We start from the raw sequence: 12,403 nt of genomic DNA, 5'->3' as shown, positions 1-12,403 counted from the left end.
AGTCTGATTTGTGTGTGTGTGTCTGCGTGTCTGCGTGTGTGTGTGTGTCTGTGTGTGTCTGTGATGATTAATGTATTGAATTAATGTGGCGATGGAGGTTTTGTGTGTGTCTGTGTGTGTGTATTTGTGTGAAAGCACAGGGCCATGTGTGTGTACATTACTGATAAACAGAAAACTCGCATCATAAACTCACACGCAAAACACAGAAATCCATCAACAGGTGAAAGTGTGAGAGGGCGCTTGCAGAGGAAGCAAATCACTTATGAGTTGTAGCGCTGTCCTATTGCGTGCAGAGGGAATTTGAAAGACAACCGATTATCCCGCCCCTCGGACTGAGCACTGCGAATGGTGAGTCCCCAGACCCTACATTTTAATGTGGCTCTGGCTCGTCAGGCTGGTAAACGGAACGGTAGTAGGAACACCTACAATGCAGTCGGAAGAATGTGTCAATTTGTTTACAGCAAATGTAGGCTGCTTACATTGTTTCCTGACTGCTGATGCTGTTTATTGTCTGTTTGCAAAGTTTAGGCGAAGTAGGAAGTAACATCAGGTATCCCTGATCAATGTGATTGGTTAGGATGGACCAATGCTATCAAAGTCTACACCAGTCACCATGCGTCACTGTATGTCAACCTGCACATTTGGACTAGATGTGCTAGCCTATACCCACACTGTGTGTGTTTGTGTGTTTGTGTGTGTGTGTGTGTGTGTGTGTGTGTGTGTGTGTGCGTGTGCGTGCGTGCGATGATTAACTTAATGAGGTGATGGAGGTTGTTCTCTGCTTGTTCTCTAGAGTAAGACCTGCTCCTGAGGAGGGTGGTGCTGCCTCTAATACCAGTCTCACTGAGGAACAACACACCAGCTATGAAGCATGGAGGTGAGGAGTGTGTGTGTGTGATGATTAATGTAATGAGTTAATGTGGTGATGGAGGTTGTTACCTGCTTGAGGGTAAGGTGTGTGTGTGTGTGTGTGTGTTCGTGCACAGAACCGAAGTACATACGTTTGTGTGTTTTTTAATGACTTGATTTAGGTTTAAATCATGTGTTTTGGTTTTCACACACAGATATCAGCAGATCCACAAATCCCACTTGCAGAAGAAGTTTCAGTGTCTGATTGAGGGAATCACACAGCAGGGAGACACCAGACTCCTCCATGAGATCTACACAGACCTCTACATCACAGAGGGGGGAAGAGGAGAGGTCAATGATGAACATGAGGTCAGACAGATAGAGAGGGCATCCTGGAGAGAAGCAGCACGAGGCAGAACAATCAAATGCAGTGACATCTTTAAACACTTCCTGAAAGAGGAAAGACGCAGAAAAGAACACTTCCTGGAAAAGGAAAGATGCAGAAAAGAACGCTTCCTGGAAGAGGAAAGACGCAGAAAAGAACACTTCCTGGAAGGTGAGGGAAAAAAGAAGGGCACAATCTTTGAACCCAGACAATACAAACCCCTCAGAACAACAGTGCTGACAAAGGGAGTGGCTGGCATTGGAAAAACAGTCTCAGTGCAGAAGTTCATTCTGGATTGGGCTGAAGGAACAGCCAATCAGGATGTCCACTTCATATGTCCTCTTCCTTTCCGGGAGCTGAACCTGATGAAGGAGAAGAAACTCAGTCTGGTGGATCTTATTCAGCACTTTTCCCCTGAAATCAAAGATTCCAGAGTCTTCTCCAGTTCAGAGTACAGAGTCATGTTCATCTTTGATGGTCTGGATGAGTGTCGAATTCCTCTAGATTTCCGCTCCAACCCAAAGTGTTGTGATGTGACAGAACCAGCCTCAGTGGACGTGCTGCTGACAAACCTCATCAAGGGTAATCTGCTTCCTTCTGCTCTCCTCTGGATCACCACCCGGCCAGCAGCAGCCAATCACATCCCTCCTGAGTGTGTGAACCAAGTGACCGAAATAAGGGGATTCAATGACCCACAGAAAGAGGAGTACTTCAAGAAGAAAATCAGTGATGAGAACCTAACCAGCAGAACTATCACACACCTGAAGTCATCTAGGAGCCTCTACATCATGTGCCACATTCCAGTCTTCTGCTGGATTTCAGCCACTGTTGTAGAGAAAACATCAAAAGAATCAGACAAAGTTAAAATGCCAAGAACTCTGACTCAAATGTACACACACTTCCTGATGATACAGACAGGCATAAAAAATGTCAAGTACACAGAGAGAAAAGAGACGGATGAAGAGGTGATTTTCAAACTGGGGAAACTGGCTTTCCAACAACTGCAGAGAGGCAATCTGATCTTCTATGAGGAAGACCTGAGAGAGTGTGGCATTGACGTCACAGAAGCATCAGTGTACTCAGGAGTGTGTACTCAGATCTTCAGAGAGGAGTCTGGGCTGCACCAGGGGAAGGTGTTCAGCTTTGTGCATCTTAGCATCCAGGAGTTTCTTGCAGCTCTGTATGTGTTCCTCTGCTTCAGCAACAGACAGAGAAACATGCCTGACCAACAGCAGACCTCTCAACTCTCTGCTCTGTTCAGAGATGCAACACTTCATGACCTACACAAGACCGCAGTGGACCTGGCCTTACAGAGTAAGAATGGACACCTGGACCTTTTCCTCCGCTTCCTTCTGGGCCTCTCACTGGAGTCCAATCAGAATCTCTTAAAGCACCTACTGCCACAGAGCAGTAGCCATTCAAATAGCTCAGAGCAAACAGTCCAGTATGTCAAACAGAAGATCAGAGATCAGAGGAGCTCAGACAGAAGGATCAACATGAGAGAAAGAGATTCAGACAGATATGGATATGAAGATGAAGATGACTCAGACAGATATGGATATGAAGATGAAGATGACTCAGACAGAAGGATCAACATGTTCTACTGTCTGAATGAGCTGAATCACCATGCAGTAGTGGAGTACAAAATGAGCTCAGAAGATCTGCATGTAGAGACACTCTTACCAGGAGAGTGGGGGACTAAGGTATGGAAGACGTTTAAGATGTCAGAAAAGCAGCTTGCTGAGTTTGACCTGCAGAAGTACATAAAGACACCAGAGGAAGATCAGACTGAACTCCTCAGTCCAGATGAAGTTCTTCTGAAGGTGCTCCCAGCAGTCACATCAGCTCTGTAAGTAACAATATCTGAGTGTTTGTACAGTGTGTCTGTGTGTGTGTGTGTGTGTGTAGCGCATGGCGTAAAACTCGTTTTTCACCAATAATTTGGTATTTTGCACGTTTATTTTTTAAACATTGCGCCCAGGGTTGTGGCAATTAACAACCTAGGGAGGGGCCTGGCGCGTTGTCTAAAAATCGCTATCAACCTAAACGGTCTTCGTTGACTGACACCTTGGTGAAGTTAGTTTCACTTTGCCAATAAGTTCAAATAATAGACGAGTGCAAATGCGTGAAGGGCTATGCTAGGTTTTAGTAATGCATGGTTTAAGAAAGACTATTTCATACGGTCTCGCAAGCAGCCTCCTTCAAATGCACTGTTGAATGCCAGAATACCGATGCATTTATTTGACATATCGCGCTTTGCGCTGTTAAAGGGAATGACAGATATCATTCTCATTGGTTTAAAATGATGTTACGCCCCAAACACACCCATATGACTGATTAAAAAACCTAGGAACACCTTGTTGCGCCATGCGCTCCACTTTTGATAACGAAACCCCTCCCAATGTGAACTGGACATCCGACTAAATTTGAATAGACTTTTGACGAGTGACGATGCACTTTAGAATGTCATGATGGGGCCCTATGTCTGTGTTTGTAACGACCTGGCTTCAAGTTGTGAAAAAACAGAGAACACACATTTTAACTTAAGAATTTATTAACTAATGTAACAAAAGTAATACAAAAGCATAAGTTTAAGGAAAACACCTGAGTGTCAGTGTCAAATATATGATTTATTTAAATACAGTCAGGGGAATAAATACAACAGTCTATAGGTCCACATAGGAGAGGGAGAAGGAACCAGCCAGGACGCAGCAGCAACTCGTGGGCCGGTGGGGTGTGGGGGTGGGGTCACACCGTGAGGGCATAAGAAAAACTAAACCATTCATCTAAAATGGATTTTACGCGCCGCGAACGGAACGCTTCAGTTACGCGCCTGGTGTAGCTCATACCTAAGACTCAAATATTCAATGTTCCCAAAAGCAATTCAGTGTGAGAGATTCATCTTCACACCAGTGTCCGAAAAACAATAAAGCTTCACACGGCAAACACAATTACGATGCAATTGAGTCCATGGAAGATACTGGGAGTATTCTTTTGAAATGTCCAACTCTAACGTGATCTTGCAGTAGCCCCAATCCAGCCAGCAGTGGGTTAACAGTCCCCTCTCGATACCGCAGCCCAGACCAAAGTCAGATTTAAGGAGTGTGTGCTTAACTTGAGTAGGTCAATAGGCAACACAGAAGCCTGCAGCAGCAGCGTTGGCTCAGTCAACAAACAGCAATATGCCCACACTGGTTACTGCAGCTAACGGCCCACTCTCCCTCTGGCTGGAGCTGCAGAAAACAGTCTTCTTTCCAAGACATTATGGAAGGAGTAAAAGGCTATGTTGTGTATTGGTACTTTACACACTAAATGTCCACATACTTAGCTATTTCCACATAGATTTTTATGATCCTACTAGCTACCCCACATACACATTTCAGTTGCCTGAAAATGACACAAAAAATACAAACACGCCTTGTTTTATCCTTATTATAGTCATGGTCATTTCATGTGGAGACGTCAAATTAAAACATTAATAAACTGTGAAGAGGAAATAGTGACTGATACTGAAACAAAACTGTTTTTTTAATACCCTCAATATCACACTTAATGCACATTTTTCTAAAATCTAGGGACCTTTTGAAAGTCAGGAAACATTTAGGACAGACTTGTAATTGTTTACACATGCTTTTTATGAGTTGGTCTTCCACCCTCCTTGAGGAGGCTAGGGATAATATTTGTCAAGATATTAATGCCCAAACATGGCACATGTTTTTCAAGCTGTAAAAATGAAAGAATTTCAATGTCTGAAAAAGATATGAAAACATAAGTTTTGCACATAAATATTTCACAGGCCTTGGTTTTAAGACCCATTGATGATATAGACAAGATTTGAACAAAATTTGAGACGATGCAGCAACAACCTGTCAACAATCTGATTTGACACGGAATGACCCATTCATGAAATCTTGTAGACACTGTGTATTTAGTAGCCTATGTGTAAGGCTTCAGCATAAAACTGAAGAAAGTCAGATCAAAATCATTGCGTTGCCTAAAGATTACTCTCTCCCCCTCACTCTGTCACTGAAGAAGAACAGGCCAGTGAACCCTTCTTCTTTTTCGGTGAGCTTTTTTTTGGCAGTTTGCAAATGGAATGCATTACCAACACCATCTGCTGGACTGAGGTGTAATGGCAAGTGTACTCTTTAGCCTCGTTCTGGCCGTCAGGTGAATAAGGCGAATTAAGGGACGCCGGGGTGTTTGTGAAGAAGTGTTTGTGTGTGTGTGTGTGCGCGCGAAAGGGAGAGTGTGAAAAGAGTGTGGAGGGGCACGTGTATGTGTGTGTGTGTGTGTGTGTGTGAGAGGGCGCCGGACTGTTTGTGAGGAAGTGTGTGTGTGTGTGTGTGTGTGTGTGAGAGGGCACCTGACTGTTTGTGAGGAAGTGTGTGTTTATGTGTGTGAGGGTTTGTGTGTCTGTGTTGGTGACTGTGTGCTTGAGATTAGATAAGCCTTGATAATATAAGGCTTTATAACATAAGATAAGCCTTAGAGAGAGACACAGATTGGATTAATACCCATCAGAATTCTAGCTTGCTGAACAGAAATCGTCTCAGGTGCAGTAGCATACAAGTAGGGTCATGAGATAAGCTTTGGTATGGAAAGAATAAAACAGCTTTTGTATGTAATATATCATGTGGTTTAATATCGGCAACAATTATACAACTGGAAAGAGGAATAAAACAGCTTGTGTATGTGTAATATATCGTGCCGTTTAGCAAGAAGTTATATTTTAGCATGACAGCTCACCTTCATGTAACCTAACCTCGTCTCTGCTGTGCAACCCTTCTGGCCGGTTCGTTCGTAACAGAAGGCCTGTCTGCATGCCGTTCTAGGTAAGAAAGAGACCTAACCAAACTTGAATGGAATGAAAAAGCAAACCTTTACATGCGTCAGGATAAGAGGATGTATCGAACTGCCACTCTGTCCAAAATTATTTTTTGTTACCTGTTACAGCAGAAGGACTCTAATTCTCTCTGCAATCTGCAGATATTAAGGTTGGTGTAAGGCCATGCAAACTGGAGATGTAAAGGTTCCCTTCATACTATATCATATCATAAATATCATCATAAAGTTACTCATTGGAATTTTACATTTGAACTCTGATTGGTGTAAATCTGAAATGGCGACTGGTAGCGCGTCTGTCGAACATGTACAGTTAAGAACAAAATTAAACAATCAACATTGAATCAATATTTGCCAGGGGTATAAATAATTTTGTTCTTAACTGTATGTGTGTTGTGTGGCTTGGGTTCAAACTCAGCTGACATGGTTCATGTTTTTTTCAGTACACCTGTTTATTGTCATTTAAACTCTTCCTTAACCACGTACTCTAAAGCAGCCATTCAAAAAGATAAGTGTAGGCCTACCGAAGTGAGGTTATATCTTGCAGCACCTTGTAAGCAGTGTCCCTTCCATTTCTTCATCTCTAATATTTGATTATTTGTCATGTCTTTTTACAGGCTTGCTGAATGCACCCTTACAGAGAAGTCCTGTAGAATTGTGGCCACTGTTCTACAGTCACCAAACTCCCTGATAGAGCTGGACCTGAGTCACAATGACCTGAGAGATTCTGGAGTCCAGCTTCTCTCTAAGGGACTGTCTAGTACCCACTGCAAACTGCAGACATTAAGGTTGGTGTAAGGCCATGCATTTCCTGACATTTGTTTGTTTACTTGATTTTGTGGTTAGTTATACACACTTTGGGGCAGGGAAACAAAAATATTCATTATTTATAATGAATTGGGCAGCAGTGGCTCAGGAGGTGAAGAAGTTGTCTAATCAGAGGGTTTCTGGTTCGTGTCTAACCCTTCTGACCCTGTTGAAGTGTCCTTGAGCAAGACACTGAACCCCAAAGTGCTCCCGATGAGCAGGTTGGCGACTTACATTGAATGGAATTTTAAATTTGCCCTAACATTAGGCAGGTCAATATTTGTCATGCATTCTATTACCTGAAATGTTACTTCTGTGTACTGGTATACATTAAAGAACACTACTACTTGCCCACAGGTAACATTGATTAATAATGTGTCTACATATCTAAATGCAGCATCAAGTAAAATTCAACACCTGTTAGATAGTGTGGGAACAACAGTGGTTTACACTGCGATCTTTCTTTGCATTTGTTGCGTGACAGTAGTCAGCTTTCTCAATTTTAAACAAAAGGTAACCTATTTTTATAGATATTGTGTAAAAATAGTGCTTCTACTGCCTTGCTAAGTTGTCTTTTGTGCTTGACCAAATTATGTCATAGTTCTTATGCGCAGGCAAAAGACCCTGCCCTGAGCTAGAAGCTGCAATAGTTATTTGGTCTTTCCTGCCACTGATTGCTCTCCTCCATCTGACTCCAGACAGACTTGTGGGGAAACATTAGTTTTAATGTATTCTAATTCCACTATAATAATAATTCCACTCTGCGCTTCTTTTTGCCTTGGCTTCTTCTTCTGCTGAATGCTGTGCGTGGATACTCTGCTGTAACATCCAGAATGAAGAACCGTTATTTCTCCAGCCAGCTTCAAGATTTTACCTGCTCTATAGCTAGCTCGATTGGATTAACATTGGATTTTAACCCTTTAGGCGCCAGAGTTTATTTTTTTCGAAACGTTCAATTTTGACATCTTCATTTCAAAAGGCTATATCTTAAAAGTGATAAGAGATACAGACTTTCTGTAAATTAGAGAAATATTAAGGATGACCCAAAGTTTATGTAGGGATTAAATGTTTATATCTAATTTGCATATTATGACGTCATATGGTGGCGGCCATCTTGGATTATAGAATTTTCATGAAAAGTCGCATGTTTGAATGATAAAATGCACCACTTCTTTCCCCCCAAAATGTCCCTCACCTTCTGTATGCTATATTGCACAATACTGAATGCTCAGGTAAATAGTAAGTAGTGAACAAACTGTGTAAATCATTACTAATAAATGGCAGAAACAAACCAAATGCATGTAGCGGTAGACTGGCCTTTTGCTGTAGAGATTTTCCATTTACTACATACAGTAGGCACTCTGATTCCATGTATGGGGCACATATATATTATTCAGATGACACACAAACACAAGTAGACAAGACCTGTTTAGTTCAAAAGCTCATTTGCCACGACAAGGCACAGATCAGGAGTGAGATGACGAGACAAGACAAGAGACAATGTTAGTATTTTTTTCTTTTTGTTGTTTTTGTTGATGTTTTTTTGTTTTTTTTCTTAGCTGACAAAAACACACACATCACAAGGACATGAACACACAAAAAGTGTATGTCCTAAATGATCAGGGAAATAGATAGCAAATCAACAGTGTAAATCATTACTAATAAATGGCTGACTTTTTTTTATGTAGCAGGCCTTTTGCTGTAGAGATAATGACTCCCTATCCCTATAGGGCCGGCATTCCCATCATCTTGTGATAGACTATGCATGACCTAATGTGTGTGTGTGTGTGTGTGTGTGTGTGTGTGGGAGAGGGAGAGAGCGTGTCACCACCTCCACCATGCGAGCAGCATGGCCAGATCTGCCTCGCGCGCGCCGAGTGGAGAGAATTTGCGCAGCTCGGACTAGGCCTACTGTCATTCTCATTGCGACTCCCCACACTGCCACTACGTTCCCCCCTAACTGTCCTATGAGCACTTCGACCTCGTCTAACATACCCAGTGGCATTAGACAAAGGCTCCACCACGTTACTGTCGCCGCGATTGTGGAGAGGCACACATTCAGAAGACAGAAGCTAGCGCTATGGTCATTATGCTACCTCCAGCCTCGTTCGCCACACCGCTAACACCCTGCTAACTTCCCGATGAACACTCCGAACCCGTGAAACATTATTCCCACCAGTGACATTGGGCAAACGATTCAACGTTTGTGCTTGGTGTAAGCTAAACTATGGAGTAAACTCTCACTTTGTCCAGCTGCATCATTGCAAGGCAGGGACGCATCTGAAGCCTCACTAAACGAATCACCGTCATTTTCTGAAGGCAGATATTCCCCTTCAGAATCAGGGTCCGCGAATAGAAGACCCAACACTTCGTTTCAGGTAAACTTTTTTGATGCCATTAGACGATAATCTAATGCAAATACTCGCTGACGTTGACAATATCGCTCTGACAAACTAGCTCCAGTATTGTACGCACTGATTCAATGCAGCTGTAGCGCGAAAGTTTTGTTTAAAGAGTGCCCTTTTTTTTCGACTCGGGGATGACGTATGACATGTCTGCCATCTAGTGGAGTGGAAGTCGAACGAAATATGACACCCTATTTGACTAAATCGGCCGTTTTATTCAGTACCGCATCTTGTCGACTATAGTCGACTGTGGCGCCTAGAGGGTTAAGTCAACTCATGGTTTCTTCATTTTGGAATTAAGCACTTCGGTATGTACTCTAACCTATTCACGCCGGATGCTGCACTACGCAACATTCTATCTCCCGCCGGTTGCTGCATAGCGCAACATTGAATCTCCTGCTGGTTGCTGCGTAGTGCAGCATGCTTTTTATGTCATGTTTCTAGGTGCTACAGAGGCTTAGATAATAAGGTTTTGGTAGACGTTGACAATTTTTAGTATTTTTTCAGAAAACCCTCAGGAAATAAGGTTATTTAGTCTAGAATACCATAGGATTCTATAGGCGTTTTTAACAGCCATTTTAGGAGTAAATGGGCTAATGAAACATAAATCTCAAGTTTCAGTCTGTATATGTGTTTAGATATTAACTTACTTGTTTGTTTGTTTATTTATTTATTAATTTGTGCAGTTGCTTTCTTGTATGTGAGGTTATAGGGCTGCACGATTATGGCCAAAATGATAATCACGATTATTTTGATCAATATTGAGATCACAATTATTTATCATGATTATTCATTAATCTTAGTGACAAAAATATTTTTCCCTAAACATATTGACCTTGCTATCTGGTTCACCCAAATTTGTCCCCCACATTTACTCCCAGGCTTGGAATTTCATAATTTTAGGGGCAAGGCCACTCTTTTTACCGAATAAAACAGTACAAAACCTCAAACATGACATATTACATAGAACTGTAAATCATAGAACTGATTTTAATATTTACAGATATCTAAGCTATATTTAATATTTATTTTCTATTTGCCCTGTTATGAAATCATGTTTTGAACAATTTAAGCACAGTTTAGCTTTAAGAAACTCAAAAAGCCTACATGCATGCTTAGCATTTTGTGATCATTAAGGCTAGTTTGACAAACTCTTAGTCAGCTGTATATCCTCTCATTTTATTTACAGATATCTAGGCGATATTTGTAACATTTATTTTGTATTTGGCCTGTTATGAAATCATGTATTGAACAATTTAAACACATTGTGAAACCTAAAGCCCAAAGTTGGAGATATGCATGTAGACATTGCTGCAAATTTAAAACCCGGATTACCCGGATTACTCTGGAATGGCTAACTGTACAGGGGAATGCTTTACACCTTTGTGTTCGGTAAGGTCTGCTGTTTATTCTGATATATGGTTCATGTGTCATGAGTTGAGGGAAAAGTTTGTGAAGTATTCCACCGAAATGAATGGGTAGGGAGATGGGCACAGAATGTAATATGATTAAATTGCTGTGTGCTGGCACTTTCTCCACTGCGTAAAAGACTAAATTAATTTGCGATGTGAATACTAAGCTTAATTTGCCAGGCCATAGGCTAAATAAAAATAGCTAGTCGGACGCAAAACAGAATATTGAAAGAAGGGGGCACCAAGGCCACAGTGGCCTGTGAAGCTCTGATTTCTTCCTATTTTGTGTAAATTAAAGAGGAAACATACAAATGAGTCATTTTAATTTCTAGAAAAATAGTGTGATTATGAGTTCTGTCATAATTATGTCAATTTTGTTGCAGATTTGCTGACTGTAAACTCCCAGAGAAGTCCTGTGGAATTGTGGCTACTGTTCTACAGTCACCAAACTCCCTGATAGACCTGGACCTGAGTCACAATGACCTGGGAGATTCTGGAGTTCAGCTTCTCTCTAAGGGACTGTCTAGACCCCACTGTAAACTGCAGACATTAAGGTTGGTTCAAGGCCATGCATTTCCTGATATTGTTTACTTGTTTGTTTAATTTGTATAAGAGTGTGTGTGTGTGTGTTAGGGATGGCGAAATTTTAAAAAAATCTTAACCGGCCACTGAGCCTCATTAACCGGTTAAAGTCGGTCACCGAAAATTCTATAACTGCCATTTATGATACCCGTGTCCTGTCGCGCGTCTTTCTCTGCCCGTGAAACAAGTTATCCCCCCATTTTAGAATGGTTAGGCTCCAGTCACACAATGTTAGTTCGTGCCCTTTGTATTATACATTTTCCCCAATCATTGTCCACTACTTGTGGAGGAATAAGGGTGTTGTTTTGGGGAGAAAAATAATTGCTTTCCCTGCGCACCCACGCACAGGCACACATTACGCACAACGTCGACCTTCCATGCAACGCGGCACCGAGCTCGGGCTATAAAAAGCTCACGTTACAAAGTCACAAACAGAGAACGCTACATTTGGTGGTGTTACAGGAAAGTATATTAACCAACGTCTTCATAAAAAAAAACTGATTGAAAAAAACGATTGCCAACAGCCTCTGTAGCGTGCTGCACAAAATCCTTTGCAATAAGTTCCTGTCGTCATGCCAAGTACAGATGAATAATAAAACACAACAAGTAGGCATATGCTAAGTTAGTCTTTCGTGTCTTCGTTTGCCATTACATTGTTACAAATATTACAATAGTGGCGATTTTTTTTTTTTAGCTGCGCAGACAGGACCTGTCATGTAAGGCGTACAAATAGTCACTATAGTAACCGGTATAAACTGTTTTCGGAATGGCTACGTGAGCTCTGCTGCGGCAGAGCCATGGCTCTGTGCTGTGGTTGCGCTTAATAAATTCCGCCGTGGGACGGCTCATGCTCACATTTATCATTTTTAGATATTGAGTGATCATATCGCCCCATACAATACAACACCAATAACACGTGTGTGCGCAGTGTAATAACAGACGCTGGCTGGCATTCGGGAGCTTTAAAGGGAAACTTGGCAGGATTTCCCCCTCTGCTAGAGAAATTGCACATTATGCTATTTCAAACTGTGTGAAAAGGTAATGATAAAGCACATGGATTTGTTTACAAGCTAGCGAACTGTTAGCATAAGTTTGGCAGAACTATGTGGATGTTACAA

General features: G+C 41.8%; 3 protein-coding genes across 6 annotated transcripts in view; 1 reads left to right on the top strand and 2 right to left on the bottom strand.

Annotated features, from left to right (window-relative positions):
* The window catches only part of LOC121718806 (NACHT, LRR and PYD domains-containing protein 3-like), an 849,641-nt gene that overhangs the window by 532,906 nt on the left and 304,332 nt on the right, over nucleotides 1–12,403 (bottom strand). The window lies entirely within an intron of this gene.
* LOC121718961 (zinc finger protein 2 homolog) overlaps nucleotides 1–12,403 on the bottom strand; it is a 389,219-nt gene that overhangs the window by 334,440 nt on the left and 42,376 nt on the right. The gene's annotated exons all lie outside the window — the stretch shown is intronic.
* Nucleotides 1–12,403, top strand: part of LOC121718794 (NACHT, LRR and PYD domains-containing protein 12-like) — a 338,838-nt gene that overhangs the window by 309,403 nt on the left and 17,032 nt on the right. The window contains exons 14-18 of the mRNA XM_042103985.1: nucleotides 794–877; nucleotides 1,065–2,701; nucleotides 2,801–3,083; nucleotides 6,697–6,867; nucleotides 11,087–11,257. Coding sequence (XP_041959919.1) covers nucleotides 794–877; nucleotides 1,065–2,701; nucleotides 2,801–3,083; nucleotides 6,697–6,867; nucleotides 11,087–11,257 — 2,346 coding nt within the window. The remainder of the gene's footprint in view (nucleotides 1–793; nucleotides 878–1,064; nucleotides 2,702–2,800; nucleotides 3,084–6,696; nucleotides 6,868–11,086; nucleotides 11,258–12,403) is intronic.

This window comes from Alosa sapidissima, chromosome 9, assembly GCF_018492685.1.
Source record: "Alosa sapidissima isolate fAloSap1 chromosome 9, fAloSap1.pri, whole genome shotgun sequence".
Taxonomy (NCBI): Eukaryota; Metazoa; Chordata; class Actinopteri; order Clupeiformes; family Clupeidae; genus Alosa; species Alosa sapidissima.
The sequence above is the reverse complement of the archived record's forward strand: the minus strand, read 5'-3'. Positions and strand labels throughout refer to the sequence as shown.